This window comes from Scleropages formosus, chromosome 22, assembly GCF_900964775.1.
Source record: "Scleropages formosus chromosome 22, fSclFor1.1, whole genome shotgun sequence".
NCBI classification, from domain to species: domain Eukaryota; kingdom Metazoa; phylum Chordata; class Actinopteri; order Osteoglossiformes; family Osteoglossidae; genus Scleropages; species Scleropages formosus.
The window spans coordinates 12,686,716-12,704,033 of NC_041827.1; the positions used below are offsets into that span (position 1 = coordinate 12,686,716).

General features: G+C 41.2%; 1 protein-coding gene across 1 annotated transcript in view; it reads right to left on the reverse strand.

The window, feature by feature from the left end:
* The window catches only part of dock3 (dedicator of cytokinesis 3), a 197,212-nt gene that overhangs the window by 130,652 nt on the left and 49,242 nt on the right, over positions 1-17,318 (reverse strand). Inside the window, exon 2 of the mRNA XM_018747099.2 lies at positions 15,746-15,829. Within this exon, the coding sequence (XP_018602615.1) occupies positions 15,746-15,829 (84 nt within the window). The remainder of the gene's footprint in view (positions 1-15,745; positions 15,830-17,318) is intronic.

The window sequence follows — 17,318 nt, forward strand, 5'->3', positions numbered from 1 at the left end:
TCATGAAACACTTGCCTTGTCAGAATTGCAGGAGTCCGGATCTCATCACTGAATCACTGGGCAACAGACTGGCAGGGAAACAATCATCCTGACACACTACGGGTAATTTATAGACACCAATTCACCTGAAACATGTCTTTGGACTGTGGGAGGAAACCAGAGCACCCAGAGAAAATACACACAGACATGGGGAGAACACACAAATTCCACACAGATAGCTAGATCAAACCTATGCCTGCACAGCACAGGCACTGTCAGGCAATAGCTCTACCCACTGCGCCACCTTGCCAGTCTCTACTATATGCTATAAACATAAAAATCACTGAAATCCGCTGAAGTGGAACTCTTTTGTGGTACCATACAATATAAGTTTGTGGCAAAACATTCTGTAAATGCTGCTTAAAATTCTTAACAGTCTTCTTGTGATCAACAAGACCTTCCTAAGTTTAAAGCAGAAGATGCCTGAAGATGGAGGAAAAACACCCAATCAATATCATATGAAAAAGGGTATGAATGACTGTTCCTAAGGGATAGGTACACCATGATTTTTGCACGACATACTCAATTTAGACATTACAGCGTATCCCAAAGTGTTGAAATTTGCCACCTCAAAAAAATCATAAATATGTTTGCAGTGCTCCAGATCTGATTAAGCATGTCCCTCAGGCTTATGCGCAATTAATTTGCATTTACATATTTGTACCTGTTGAAGTTGTCAGACTCGATCTGACTAAAATTTTATTCAAATAAACTTTTACTATTAAAATAATTATCAGCAAGGTTTTATGACATGGCAAAAAAAAAAAAAAAAAATCTGAGCTAGTGCTCTGCACTTGTACTTGAATGAATCAACTGTCACATTACAAACAAAGATTTTCAGAATTTCATTTTATTATTGGGTTGCTTTACACAAGCAAAGCCATATAACCCATGGTTAAAACAATGCACTACTATAATTATGTAGGTTTTCTTGCAGTTCCGAGGCAAAAATGTCATCTTCAGCTGTTATGCCAAAACCGTTATTTATAGGACAACTTTACGGCTAATGTTACCAATCCCCCTTTAGCTCAAGCAGTCAAATGTACATTAAGCTCCGCTGTTCATTCTTTAAAACACACCGAGTGAAGCCATTGGGGCCACAGTACATGCTGCAGTCTTTACAAGTGTTTGCTGCTGCCCAGCTCTACATATTTATAGTAGCATGTATGTTTTCCCACTCGACTCTGGATGCGTTTGCACCTGGGGAGAACACCTCCACACTGATTTGCCCTGCTTAACCCACTAGGTTAGTGTTAGGGTTAGTAATTAAGGGTTAGGATTAAGGGTTAGGGGTGAGGGATCCAGCTACCTACCAGAATGTTCCAGAATCCGTCTACATAATACTATTTTTTTCTCTGTCTGTCGAGCTGGGGTGAGCAGCCAGCTGGCCTCAGTTGTTTTTTATCTGCTCCTATGTTGCTCTTTGGTTTTTTATCATATTTGTTTTTAAACGTGCATCCTTGTTATTATTCATGCTAATTGTTGCATGTATTATTCTGTGATAAGCACTCTAAAGCAATCTGTTGAAAAGGGAATTATACATAAATAAATTAAACTGACCAGAACTTAATTGAACTGCTGCTTTTTGTTGTTGTGTTGTTGGCTTTAAACATTGCACTTTTTAAGATAGGCTACTGTCAACAGTTAGAAATGTTTGTTGTGATCATTGATAAATATATCAATTTGCAGAAGATATACTAATAAATTTCTCGAAAAATGTACCTTTTATTGGTGAAGTAACTATATAAGTATCACAGTACTGTACAGCACCTGCTATAGGAACAATGTTTATAATGAGCTTTCAGTAAATTTGGCTGCATTGACATAGTCAGACGATGGCAATACTGATACAAACTGGCATGAATAAATGATTCTGGAATCTGAATACGGTTCCTTATAATTCAGTAATATGTTTTGTGCCGATATCAGAAAAGGTCTAAGAACAGCTGAAATTCAGCCCAAGGAGGTTTGCATTGCAGTCACACTATTTAAATTACCGACAGATTTCTGGTAAATTTTGTATAGTTCATGGCAAAAAATAGCAGCAACATACAGTAACAGGATCCGTTAATGTGACAGTCGGATCTGAATAAAATCTCGGTGCTTTTAGTACTGAGAAGAGACTGAAAGGGGTACAATGTGCAGATCACTGTCTGCTGGGACAATAGACACACACACCTTTGTCTTGCTACCGATCTCCGACTAGCATTCACCTTACGTCCACAACCTGTTGGTGGATACAAGAGTTTTTGTGTGGCTGTCTACTAATTTTCCCCGTCACATTTTCCCCGAGACAGATATCACTAGTACAAGCCAAAATTTGGTGAATTTGCTGAAAGCTGCTTGAAAATCCTGTTTGTATAGCCACACATTAGTGTCATTTCAACACTCGGGGAAGCACTCTACCTCTCTAGGTGTGTGGCCTTGTGCCTTCAACGGTACACACTGGCAACAATGGCCATTGTCAGATCTTAACAGCAGGCGGTGGATCAGTTCTGCTGATAACAATGAGAGTAGATGTTGATTCTAAGTAAAAAGCAAGAAGGGGACATGTGGCCAGGACTCAAGATTAGGTCAAACAGGAGAAACTGGACGAATGGTGTAATCAGACTGTAGAGAGAGACAAGCATCACTTCCAAAAAAATTACAGGGCAAGTAAAATCTGGAAAATCCGAACTATAAAGCAAGGGTGGAAATACCTAAAAAGTTCAAGTGCCAGGGAACTGAAACTCAAGACTCAAGTCTTCTCATGCTGAATCAGAGCTCATAAATAGCCATTTACCAACATTATAATAACTTGTTAAACACTGGCTTACAAATTGTTATTTTCTAGAATGCCCAGGAGGGGTGGGAAACCACTGGGCCGTGGACCCCAGAGGTTTTTTTTCCTCCCTCAGCCTTCAGTTGGGAGTTTTTGTTCCTTTCCCCGGTGGCCAGTAGGTATACTTATAGCTCTATAATAAGTTCTTCATTATGGTAGGCATTAGTTGACTGTCGTCTTTGTTTGTATCAATTTTTCTTGCTGCATCCCTGTGTTAAAGCACTCTGTCACTGCGTGAGAAGAGCGCTCTATAAAAAATAAAAATAATAATAAATAATAATAATAAATAGCCATCTTGTTAGAATCAGATAAAGGTGTGCAGCTCAAATCAGGTGCCATGGCTAGGTAACTCACACACCGCTGTGCAGTCAAAGTGGTTCTGGGAAAAGGAATGTGGTGGGATTTTTTTGGGTGGAGGAGAAAGGTGGGCAGCAATACCCTAAGTATTACAGAATGTATCAGATGGCACTATGGTGATATAAATTTCATTTTCACTGGTGTATGGTCTATAAAAAATACTGTTTGTAACAATATTTATTACAATGTTCTTCACCATCAATGTTTACCTAAGAGCAGCTTACCTTCATAAAAGGTACTATAGCAGCATCCCTCAAGCAACAAAGTGATCAAACAACATCCTTCAGGGTACAGATAATAAGTTTTTGGCATAGATTTATACACCAATGGCATACTTTTGGAAAAACTATATAAAGATATTTACAAATAAAAAAACACAAACGTGCCACATAAACCCTAAACCTGTGTTTTTATTTTCTATTACAAAATAAAAACATTTAGTTGTTTCAAGTGCGTTTCAATTTAGTGAACTTAATGGAAGTTGTGTAAATTTTTTTTTTTGGAAATTTCATATGTATGTCAGCGAATTTACAACTGTAACCTCAAAGTACCTGCAGTAATCTACCAACTCCCATTAGCAGAAAAAAAAACATTTCTGATAAAGTAGAACGCATTACGTTTCATGTAACGTTTAAAAAGTGTCCTATAAAGAGCACAACATGGTGATCAAATGGCTGCGCAGCCCAGTTCATCAATTATACAATATAAAATAAAAGAGAAATGTTTTGTTATCAAATATAAATAGCCAATTACACAGGAAATTACACTGGTAGTGGCATTTTTCAGACTCACTTCGCAGAATCAACCACATGCAATTCAAACACACAACAAACAACACAAGCTTCAAAAGGACTAAAATTTCAACAGCGACTTCTTCTCCCAGCAAGCGAAACAAATCAGGTAATTTTCTTGCTGGAGACAGAACAGAGAAGTGAAAATAAATTTCAACACACTGGCATTGCTAAGGCAACCTGTCGGATATTAAAAACTTCCTTTCTATAGCACTCACAGTTACATTTATTCATTTAACTGATACTTTTCTCCGAAGAAACGTACGACATTAAGCTACTTACACTTATAGAGCGAGGCAATTTTCCTGGAGCAATTCAAGGTATGGATCTTGCTCAAGGGTACCACAGCGAGAGATTGGATTTGAACCTATGACTTTTCGCTTCATAGGCAGCAGATCTAACCCCTAAACAATAACGACATCACGCATTAAATAATTCCAATTTCAGTAAGCCGTTTACTAAACATCACTTTGTATGCAAAGACCGTATCAACCACAAAGGGACTCAAACCCTCAAACTCCTGATCCAAAGTCAGGCCCATCTCCAAGCCCTGCAGTTCTTTTTTCTGTTACGTCAAACCTATGCACTTTCTGTTTTCTTTTTACATCATACTCAATTATTTGGTATTAAGGCTTGATATGACAAGGATTTATTTGCTACCATTAGCCAGGTAGTGTTAGCTAACCAGGAGTTATACCCCACTTCAAGCAGAAGAAGTTATAATTAAGGTAGAGTTTCATTTGTGTTGTGTTTTTGCTTGTTCATTAAAACTAGAATATGGGCTTGCTAAGATAACAGCAGGTACTTTAAAGACCTTCCCTGCAATCACCCCAAAGACTCCTAACTTTGCCAAGTTTTTTATAGCATGTGCCATTTAATTTAATTTTCTGTTTTATTTTTCAAAATACTCATAAATTCACAATTAATACGAGGTTGTTCTACTGCAGGATCACAGTGGTTTGGAGTGTATTTCAGAAGCACAGGGGATAAGGCAGGGTACACCTTGGATGGGATGGTAATCCATCACAGGACAGTCTCACACACAGGCGCATGCACACATCCACTTATACATTTCTTTGGACTGTGACTGGAAACCACAGCAGCCAGACGGATGCCACAGAAACCCAAGGAGAACATGCAAAAATTCAACACTTCAAAAACTGTGTAATAACACATTATAAAGCGTACGGATACAGGGCATGTAGTAAATACTTTTAAACAATTTTCAGTGTTTAGTGATTTCATTCAAATCTATCTTCCCTCTGACCATTTTTTCAACTTTATTCACTTTCACTAAGAGATGTTGTGGTGTGAAACAAATAGCTCTGACTCTATGCAGCCACTTACATTTATTTAGCAGACACTTTTGTCCAAAGTGACTTCCAGTGGATACTATGTAGTGTTATCAGCCCACACCTTATTCGCTGTGGTGACTTACACTGTTAGATACACTACTTACATTGGGTCACTCATCCATACATCAGTGGAACACACTCTCTGTGTCACTCACACACTATGGGGACCCTGAACAGCATGTCTTTGGACTGTGGGAGGAAACCAGAGCACCCAGAGGATACCCACACAGACACAGGGAGAACAAGTAAGCTCCACACAGATTAAGAGGGGATCGAACTCATGCCCTCTTGCACCACCAAGGCACTGTGAGACAGCAGCGCTACTTGCTGTGCCACTGTGCCGCCCAGTTAAATTTACAGTATGAGTAAAATTAATGTGACCGTTAGTTTGAATACATACACACACACACACACACACATTTTCAGAACCGCTTGTCCCATACGGGGTCACGGGGAACCGGAGCCTACCCGGCAACACGGGCGTAAGGCCAGAGGGGGAGGGGACACACCCAGAACGGGACGCCAGTCCATCGCAAGGCACCCCAAGCAGGACTTGAACCCCAGACCCACTGAAGAGCAGGACTGCAGTCCAACCCACTGCGCCACTGCACCCCCCAGTTTGAATACAATTATTAGCTATTTCAACAGGTAGCAGAGAAATCTCTGCAGTAACAGAAAAAAATTAAATTTAAACCATCTTGTAAAATCCCAAAGAAAAATCTTATTAAAGATTTCCCTTAACTCTGTTCCTCACTCATGGCCAAATTTGTTAGGTAATATTGAAGTATTTCCTTAAAATGACACCTGTTCACAGAATGTAAATGTAAAATGCTGTGCTCAGACTGTACTTTGCTTTCCGTACACCTTACACTGCCCAACTGGTCCTGGGTGTGTCACGGTTGACTTTGCAAAGTACAGTCCAGCAGGCCAGAAAGAACACAAGCACAATCAGGTTATAACCAGAGCTGCCAACTTCAGCCAAGCTCCCGTTGTCCAAAAGAAAAAACTAGCATCTCTACGATGTAGTCTGACATGTCATGAAAATAAAAAATGAACTGAACTCAGACAAATCTCCCAAAAATCCACATGGGGCATAATTTCATTTTTCATATTTTGAATCCATAGGTATGACTATTAACTACAATAATACAGTACATTCCCAATCCCAAATGGTGTAAAGTCTCTCAGGCTGAATACATGACCCAGTTCCAGCTGCACTCAGGTTTACTAGGGACCACATTAGCCAGTTTAGCAATGTTCCCCAGTGTTCCCTGCTGTTTCATTCAGGCAGTATAAAAGAAGCTGATTAGCAAAGAACATCTTTCGTAATTTTCTTAATGACCAAATATCTCTCATCGCCGTGAAAGACTTCAGAGACGATAAAATGTTCTGACAAAAATATCTGGAGGACACGAATGGAAAGCAGGTGAAATCTTCATCGATGAAAAAGCAGATCCGAAAAAAGGGCTTTTGTCACGGTGTGTTTGTCAGCCTCTGAAGCTTATGGTAAAATACAATCTGGATCTCATGATCCCTTGACAGAGTTCCCAAACTGGCAGCAGAGACAATATCTACACAAGCTACTATTATTCTACTGGTGTCATGGACTAAATCAAAGCCAAACGGGACACCAATAAAACATTTCAATTTCGTCTCTCTTACAGTGCAACATTAACGGAGGAGTATTATAGTGCAAGAAAATAACATCTGAAATATAAAACGTAATATAAAGCCCATATCATCTTTTGGACTAATGCAGCCCATTCTGTTCAGCTGCACATTGCTTCCGAGCTGCAATTTATAAGGGTTCCTTAATAAAAAGAAGAAACGGCGACGAGAATTTGTACATACTGGAGGATCAGTGATTGCATAATGTGGATCATTCATTTCATAATGTTCGGCATTTTGTCTCCTGGGGTGCAGACAATAAAAAAGTGTAAACTTTCACACCAAGATCACGCCAGTTTATCTTCACAACAGTGAAAGGTAGGTCAGTTAAACCACAAAATGAAATATTGTCCTCTCTTTAAAAAATAAACACCAAATCTTCTAGCATATGAAAGCATAGCCAAAGGCTACATCCAACACAAGAGAAGAAAATAACCACACAGCTAAGACGAAGGTACTCATGCAAAATAAATTAGATAGATAGATAGATAGATAGATAGAGCAGGGAAGGATAACCTTCTCACAGTAGAGGAGAGGTTCACTGGGTCATGAAGTTCATGCTGGTTCAAGGACCAACTCCAGGAGAAACTCAGTGTGAGAAAATGGGATCCTGCCAGCAAACAGACCACTTCAGCAGACAGAGGTATGCAAGTATAGCACAACAACACCCAGTTGTGTGCCTTTCTGCTCAATGGTTTATTTAAAACCGCATTCACCTACAGACTGCTTGAGTTTAATCTCATCCGGCTTCGCCCTCAAAACGCCTGGGTTCCTTTTCCACAGTAGCGCTCTCTTTCCCCTCCCCCCCCTTGGAAATCTTTGTCTGTTGGAACTCCTTTGAGTACTCTAGAGGAGCTGCGGTTGGCTAATTCCACTCCGAAAGAGGCTGTGGAGCTGTCAGTTTTTTCCTTCTAAATCCCAGGCTTTAATCGCCAAAGGGAATTCATTGTTTTGGTGAAACAAATTATGCATTTCTGCATGAAACTATGTCAGATGAAACCCAACAAGTGTGGTCAAAGAGGCAGAGTTCCTGCTGTTCTTACTTATCTTCACATGAATATGTGTGTTTGTGCATGCATGCGTGTTGGCTTCGGATTGTGAGTGAATCATAGAGGATGGTTGGAGTGCGTGACTGGCTGGAGTCCATCTTCGTGCAGCAGCTCATATGGAGACCTCGGCGCTGATTCCCCTTCTGCTGAAGTGGGACGGTACTGACTTTAAAATCTACATTACCATGTACTCTGGTGAATTAATAGTTGACTCACTTGTTAAAGTGACCGTTTTTTGCCAACAGCAGTGTGAAGGACAGACAAAAATTTCAGACTAGGTACTTCTCATGGAGAACTTTGAAAACTTTCCAGCATTCTTCCCTCAGCTATATTAGAATTACTCTTATAAATATAGATATCACCAAACAAATTAATAGGTAATGCATTCCATGAGAACCAACTTTGATGACGACGGGTATCAGAGCAGTGGGAAGAAAGTTGGTCTGTGTTACATGATACTAGACTTTGAAAAGATTAGGCAGCAGGAGATGAATGCAATTCAAGTGCATAAGAGAGCAACCCCCCCCCACAACCCACTGGTGATTCAAACCTGCTGTTGTAGTGAAAGATTAAGCTGAGAGTGATTGGCATCAGACTGAATAAAACATCGTTCAATAGGTCCACACTGACATCAATACATTGTCATTTGTTAAAAGCAGCAGAGGCAGCACATCACCTATTCTGTCAAGTTAAACTATTCAGCTGCAGCTGAAAATGTTTAAGACAAAACAGTGAAAATTTAAAAGAATAAATAAATATTAAGAAATGACCTATTTGCACCACACAAACTGTAGTGAGGGTTACTTTTTGATTGTTTATTGCCTAATATCATATGTAAGTTTTTCAAAACTTAGTTTTTTGTACATATTTTTGACAAAATGAGTAACCTTAATCTTAATTTTAATACTCATCGAATCTGATTGTGCAAAAGCTGTTTATATTCCAAGTATTCAAATATTCTAAGATGTACTGTTAGCAGTTTACCATACTACTGTTGTAAAACTGCAAATATGCAAAATTAATGAACTGGAACACCACACACACACACACACACATTTTCAGAACCGCTTGTCCCATACGGGGTCACGGGGAACCGGAGCCTACCCGGTAACACAGGGCGTAAGGCCGGAGGGGGAGGGAACACACCCAGGACGGGACGCCAGTCCGTCACAAGGCACCCCAAGCGGGACTCGAACCCCAGACCCACCGGAGAGCAGGACCGTGGTCCAACCCACTGCGCCACCGCACCCCGCTTAACTGGAACACCAGTCACTGATAAACAAAAACAAACTGGGCTAGTATTTGTTTTTTCTATGGATCACTGTCAAAAACCTGCAATTATGATAGCTTGTTAATAGAATCATCAACACAATCATCTCTATAATTAGCATCCTCATGATTTGAGAATTTCAACAATTACTGCCAACAGGTTTCCAAGGTGATGGATCTCAAGCATTTAAGAATGAAATTCTTTCTATTAACTATTGACTGTAAGATGGGACAAAAGAACGCAATTGCATCAACTGTTTGTCAATTACCCTGTGGACCATACTTGTGTACTAGTCATTAAAAAGTAAAGAGGCAGCAAAAAAAAAAAAAAGAGACTGATGGCTGGTGTTTTCTGCAGTAGTTGGATAATGCTGTTGCTTTGACTTGAAACACGATGGCATGTTACAGTCTTTGAAGGCTTCGATTTCCAAGAGATGCATTACATCAAATGCTTAGGATGCCAGGAAAACAATCAATGAACACACTGAACTGCTTATCCTATCATTGGCAGTCTGATGACCTCAGGCCACAGCACATCTCCTTTTCAATACCTGTCACTTGTCTACCTATCCTCACTGTACAAGCCAGGTTGCTCTTTGAGAGAGCTGTATTTTTATTTGTACTTTCATTGTTTACCAATGTAATGCACAGATTGAGTTAAAACAGTCTATACATACATTCTGAGCAACCAATGACCTTATGAAGGTACTGGTGACCCATGTCCATCCTTGGGAAAGTGGAGAATAACTTAAGCAATGTGAAGAGAAAGGTCACTCTGGCAAACATAAGCAAAATTTTGATAGCGCAATAATGATAATTCAGAGATTGGTTAAAAAAATTCTTACATTTTTGAACGTACAAAGATTGAAGGAACTGTTAACTAACAAGGGAGGTACAACAACTCTAAGAACCTCATCACAGACAGAGCTTTGCTGTTGAACATATAACCTTGGAGCAACTCAGCTGCCTAGCAGAATTATGTTCAAAAAAAAAAAAAAAAAAAAAAAAAAAAAAAAACTTTTCCCAGAAATGAAAAACTTATTTGCATTAGAGAAAATAAACTTGGCTGACATTCCTCAACATACAAATTATACAGAAGAGCCTGCTGAAATAACACTGAGAGAAGATGCTAAAGCCATGGATGCTGACTTTGCATATAAAGTCTCTAGGAACTGAACCTGAGAAATGTGCGGAAACAGAGTTCGCGGTGGCTGAGGGGGTCTTGAAATCCCTGCTCAGTCCTCCAAGTATTTGCTGTGTTAGACCTTCTCACAGTCTCTACCCCAACTCAACTGAGTGACAATTAGCATTACATAAACCAGACCACAGTCATTTCCCTAACTGTTGTTTTTCTCTCTTCTTCACACACACACACACACACACACACACACACACACACACAAGCAAAGTACTGCTGGAGAGGCAAATGAATTTGCCTCGCAAGACTGGGCACAATAAATCTACGCCGATCCAAAAGGCTGCACAGGTAGGGGCTTTACAGACATACAAGATTCAGTGAACAGAGTGGCGTTTCAGTCGAGGTGTATTTTTTACACCTGAGTCACACCTGACAGAAACTGAACACAGTGAAATCTCACCATTGCCAGCCTGCCAAGAGCACTCTCTCTCAAAGGAGGAAGTGTATTCAATTTCCATTCTGGAGGCCACATATAATGAATTGACAGCCTTGACTACATATTTGTCAAGTGTCATATTTTAACCAAATTCCTGAGACATGTCTGTGTTAGCTGTTCATCAAAAAGAGATGAATAACAAGAGAAAGGAATGCTGTATGCAAAGAAATTCTCGATATTAATGCTGTGGGCATACGGGGTGTAAATTACTGTCTGTCTGTCTGTCTAAGCCAGCTATGTGGATTTTGAAATGAGCTTTTCACCAATAACAGCATAAAAATGTGCATATTGCACATGCTCACTAAGGTAAAGTTGCCTTATGGTTGCCTCATTCGTGTTTCTCTGACTGGAACCAACAGCCCTCTTAACCACAATGGCATGTGAACACCAATACTACAGTAGCCAGAGTCAAACTGTTGAGTCTCAAAAGTATTTTACACAAATTCCCATTATACAAACAGTCACTATACAAATACTCAGTCATCGGGATTTTTGTACAAGTCACCACAGTATAAGCACCTCCTCTGAATATCCAGTTTTCAGTCTCAAAACTGTGCCAAATCCATTGCAAAAGACCCCTGGCGACACTAACCAAACGAGCCACCCACGTTGATGGATAACTAGTCCCAGAGAATGAACACAGATATCTGTGTGTACAGACTGAGGATGCTGGAAAGGGATGCCATTCAAGTCAATTTTGAGATGAAGTGCTGCATTTTATTCTCCTGCCCACATCTTTATTGTCAGTGTTCAAGCATATAAAAAGAAAAAAGTTGACAATGCCGGTGATCTGCTGCACAAAGTGCTGCAGAACGTGTTCTCCTACTTATTCTCCAACACTTTGCATTGAAGTTAAAGCCCCAGAAATGACTTTATATCCAGTTTATGTTGGTGCATTTAAATTAGCGAATGCATTTGTGAAGAAGGAAGGTGTTAGAAATACCATATTGCTGTTTCCATTCAACACTTAAAACTGCCATAAAACCTCCATTATGCCAGCAGTATGTCAATAACACACCCACTTCAGTCACATCAATGAACTCTGACAGTATTATTAAACTAAAAAATAAGTCCAACCGGTTTGATAGAAAGGACCTTCTTTATAAGAATTAAACTGAAGCTATTAATGACAGTGTATGTTCTGAGTCATTTTCAAGTAAACTTGAAAAACAAAAACTATGATCACATCAAACATTCCCCCAAAAGAAATTAATGGATTAGCTACACCACTATCCAAACCATGGTCGTATGACCAGATTTTCGGGAACGTAAAGGCATACAGACCCTTACTTATTTAAAAAAAATATATATATAGTGTGTGTGTGTGTGTGTCTATATATTATTAAAATGAGAAGGATTCTTCAAGAAGTCTACATGTTTAAAACAAGATAGAAAGATTTGTTGAAATATGGGCATTTTATCAAGCAAGCAGACTGTGAAATTAACTTTGCGAGAGCACTTGTGTGTATAATCAACATTTGATCTAGAACTAAACGATTATGACAGTAACAATGTTTGTGTGCAAAGCCATTTTTTCAGTAACACTGAAACATAAATAGAGTATATGGTAATAATTCAATTTACGTATCATTTAACGTAGTGTTTTTGTCTTTGCTGTCACGGAAAATAATTACCAATACTGATTTGTTGGCTGAGCTTTCACTTCTGTGCCTTCAGTGGGTCTTTGGGGACGAGTAAAGGCAGAAGAAAAAGGTTTTACTGTCCATATGAGGTAAAACCTAAATGCAATTTTTGGGTGTGCCACAACCATAATAAAAGGACAAGGATCTATTGGCTAATATCTCTGCAGTGCACAACATGTCAAGCAGTTTACCTCTTGAGTTTTATACATCCTATTTTCCAAAGTCGTCTCGAAACACCCAGCACACTACAGTACTTCAAAACTGTTAGCCTTTTCTCAACCTGAGCACCGATCTCAAAATTTCTGGAGCAGCCTTGCCAAATATAAGACTATTGATATTGCTGCACATGTATATGCCAGTCAGTCAGGTACAGTCACAGCCAGGTTCCATCACACCTTCTAGTGAAATGTAGATTTCCTTCTTCAGTAAAAACAACAGATTTTTCATTAGAAATGAAATGTGAGCAATGTTTCCTGATGAAAAAACATAACGATTACATCATAGCTAAGTTGTGTTTGACATTGGACCACTGGGATCCACACACACATACACACACACACATTTTCAGAACCGCTTGTCCCATACAGGGTCCCAGGAAACCGGAGCCTACCCAACAACACAGGGCGTAAGGGGGAGGGGACAAACCCAGAACTGGACGCCAGTCCGTCGCAAGGCACCCCCAGCAGGACTCAAACCCCAGACGCACCAGAAAGAAGGACCCACTCCAACCCACTCCGCCACCACGCCCTCTTCCATTGTGATCCATTTTACGCAACTGCATTTGCAGAAGAACAGCACCATTTATTGATATGTTTTCGTTTATGGGCATTAATGCAGTAAGTAAATCATGAACATTAATATTCCAAGTCTCCGACTTATAGCAGACGCACTTGATCCTGTGAGGCCACAACATCCTCCCTACTGCGTATGGAAGCATTGGTTTACAAGCTACTGCCGGCCTTGGAGAGCCATCAAAAGCACTTTCTTCCTCCAAGTCAGGTCCTCCTTCATCTCTTACAGGACGGATGAGGCAGCCCTAGGGACAGCATCTGAGCCTTCTTCCACCCTGATCAATATGTCCAGCGAGGCCAAATGCTGCACTGTCATTCTCATTACGCGGGGTTCAGCACTGCCCAGACAGGGTGGGCCTCAGACTCCCAGCGCATATAAGGAGTGCAAAATGGGCCTCTGCGAGACCGCTGGAGTGGCCTCGGGAATTCTTGCCTCTCCAGCATCGCTTCGTTTCACATGCTGCCCCGCTCCCTCACACCTGCTTTTACAGCTCCCGGTCACAGCCATACTAATCCTGCTGAGAATTCGCTTTGTTGCTGTCTACCTCCAAATCTCAGCTGCAGGAAAGGCATGACATCCAAAAGGATTTTTTTTAGAGTGATTAATGGGATTTTTGTGGATGACATGGCTGAATAAATTCTACATGGCACATAACCTGTAAGAATAAATTATACGTGGCTCTTATTTATTTTAAACTCTAACCAGGAGCTAGCATGAAATTGGCTCAGCACTCTCAAACTTAGTGATAGCAATAAACTAATTAGTTAGTTAAGTGCCATCGACTCGGGTTCGAGTCATGGTGACTTGGTAAATTAAAGATCTAGAAAGAAATTGATTTTGTGTTAGTTTGACGAGCTCTTCCAGGGTCGTCTCTATCAAAATAAATATTGAAATAAAAGTAAACAAAGATTTACTTTTCACAAAACACGGATGTGTTTCGGCTACATGCCTTCACCAGAGAGCATCTACATTATGTAAAAAGAAACATACAGACTATTAAACAAGTGACTAAATCCTGTAACTTAGTGGTTAGGGTCTGAAACCGCTTGTCCCAAGCAGGGTCGCGGCGAGCCAGAGCCTAACCCGGCAACACAGGGCGCAAAGCTGGAGGGGGAGGGGACGCACCCAAGATGGGATGCCAGTCCGTCGCAAGGCACCTCAAGCAGGACTTGAGCCCCAGACCCACCAGAGAGCAGATCCTGACCAAACCCGGGATAAAACCAGTACATTATAAACATGATAACACCAGTGGTTAAAATAGGTAAAAAATGAAGAACTAAAAAATCAAAAAAAAAAAAAAATTACAGAAAAGATTACAAAAAAGGATATAAAGAAGTCTTCTCATTGAGCTCACTGGTTGATACGGTATTTAAAAAGTGGATTTACCAAGTCTCCATGCTATCTTTGCCCATTCAGCCTAACAACGATGACGTCATAACCAGTCATAGGCCATGTGCACTGTATATTTGTATATTTGTTCTTTATGTGGGGGGCGCGGTGGCGCAGTGGGTTGGACCGGGTCCTGCTCTCTAGTGGGTCTGGGGTTCGAGTCCCGCGTGGGGTGCCTTGCGACGGACTGGCGTCCTGTCCTGGGTGTGTCCCCTCCCCCTTTGGCCTTACGCCCTGTGTTGCCGGGTAGGCTCCGGTTCCCCGTGACCCCGTATTGGACAAGCGGTTCTGAAAGTGTGTGTGTGTGTTCTTTATGTAATATACATGCACTCTGATGAAGGCACTCAGCCAAAACACATAGCAAAATGCTATTTTAACAAATTTAATTGTTCATTGCTCGAAAAAACTTTGAGTGCTGTCCAATCCTTTTTTCCCCAACAGAATACAACCAGCAGAGATTCCAAAACCCTCATAAATCTCATTCTTTAATTCCGTCATCAAGTTGGGCACATCTCCTTATTTAGGAATGCACTACAAGATCACAACTGGTAGATCCACTGTTGGCGTTTGGTGGCAAAAGAATTGAAAATTCACATATGCACGCAGCTAGAACGAGTTCTCTTCTTTGCATTAGCAGTGAAACGGAAGACAGCCTTATCCACAGCCGTTTGCATTAGAGGTCAAATCCCACAGAAGACAAGCAAGTACAACAAATTACACCCATCTGAGCCAAATCACTGTACTTGAACCCACAGGGACCTAAACCACAGCGGAGAAAAGGGAACATATATTGTTTCTCGACCATGGCCTTGGGTTTTTGGATGCACAAGTTCCTTTAAGGGATATCAACTGTTACCAAATTGCCATGTTTTACCACAATCTGGAGCCCTGCTCGCCGCAGAACGAGAAGAAACGTGTCCACGGGAAACGAGTCTCACCTTCACACTTCTCGAGGATCTGGACGGTCTCTCCGATCTCCAGCGTCAGGCCTTGAGACAGGGAGCCTCGGAAGTTACAGATCACTGCGGAAAGAGAGACGGGAACGGGGCGTTAATCCATAGCTCGGCGGAGGGAGAGCGGAGCTCCGCGTGTGCGTCTCGGCATCCTTTACACTCCCGCTGCGATCGCTTCCACAGGTGACGTGGCACCATTCGGGCGCCTCACTTCTGCAAGCCACACTTAGCTTGCGTGCCGACAAACAGTTCCCCACAGTTATCTGTGTGCTGTAGCAGCTTGGGCCGGAGACGTGCCAAACGAAAAAGCGCGAAACTCCTACAGCCAAAACAATAGCAGAATTAACATTTTACAGGCTTGTTCATTGCTGAAATGCGGAAGTGCTCCACGTAACGAAATAAGCTCCGTGAACAGCTGAATTATTCATACTCTTCTCTGTCTTTTGTGCACAGCCCCTGAAACTGTAGCTCCCAACAGCCTGGGATACATGCAGTACGTGAATAATGATACGCCGCTATATCTTTTAGATTGCTGTGGCCACTACGTACACAGTATATCTGTCAACAAAACAAAAATGTATTTTCTGAATTTGGGGATTCCTCTCATACTGGTGCCTTGCAATCAAAGCGCCTGGGTTTGAAACCCCAGTCCCGCTGCGGTACCTTTGAGAAAAGTCCTTACTCTGAAGTGATACGGTAGGAAAACCGTGCTGTATAAAAGGGTAAATCACAGTAAGGCTGATGATCTAACGCTGCGAGTCACGGTGGAAAAAACACTCATTCAAATACTGGATAAAAAGAGTTACAATAACCAAAAACTTATCTGCATTTGTGAAATTTGCCTTCTACTGGGTTTCTATTTCTGAAAACGTTTTGCACGACAATTTTATTGTTTATGTTTTTTGTCTGGAACAAGGTTTATACTCGTCTTAAACAGCGTTAAATGCTCCGCCAGGGCTGACTTTTTCAATACTGCTACCGTATGGAAAAATCCCGATTGCCATTCAGATTTTCCATTCAGGGCATGGAATGTCACCAGCGGCTCTCCAGTTAACTACCAGGGCAGACAGAGCAATCTTAAAGTTGTCAATGAAGCATACGGTAAGCGCACTTGTTTCAGATGAAATATTCCTGTAGGTCACGAGTCTATTAAAGCCTAGGGAGTACATCAATGTCTGTACAGAGTCTGGAGAGCCTCTTGGCCCCGCATCGTTTTTATGAGGCTTGGCGCAAATAAACAATACTTACAAGGTGGTACAAACATCTGTTACGAACTCCCCGGGGCCTCATCCACAGGACCTGTCCCTCAACTGGCAGCAGCAAAAATCTATCCAGGGCACATGGACAGTTTTTGAACGATGACGGTCCATCGTAACCCGAGCTGAGCTCCACTCTGGGAAGAGCCAAGGTCATGTCCCCCTCTTGCAAGCCAAGTCACATGTCTGCGCTTGGTGACTTTGACAGGAGAACACAGGCAGGGCATGGGGAAAAGAGGAATCGGATACCCATGACGACTTCCTAGTAGCTGACAAACTATAGCTTTGAGCCGTTTTCATAA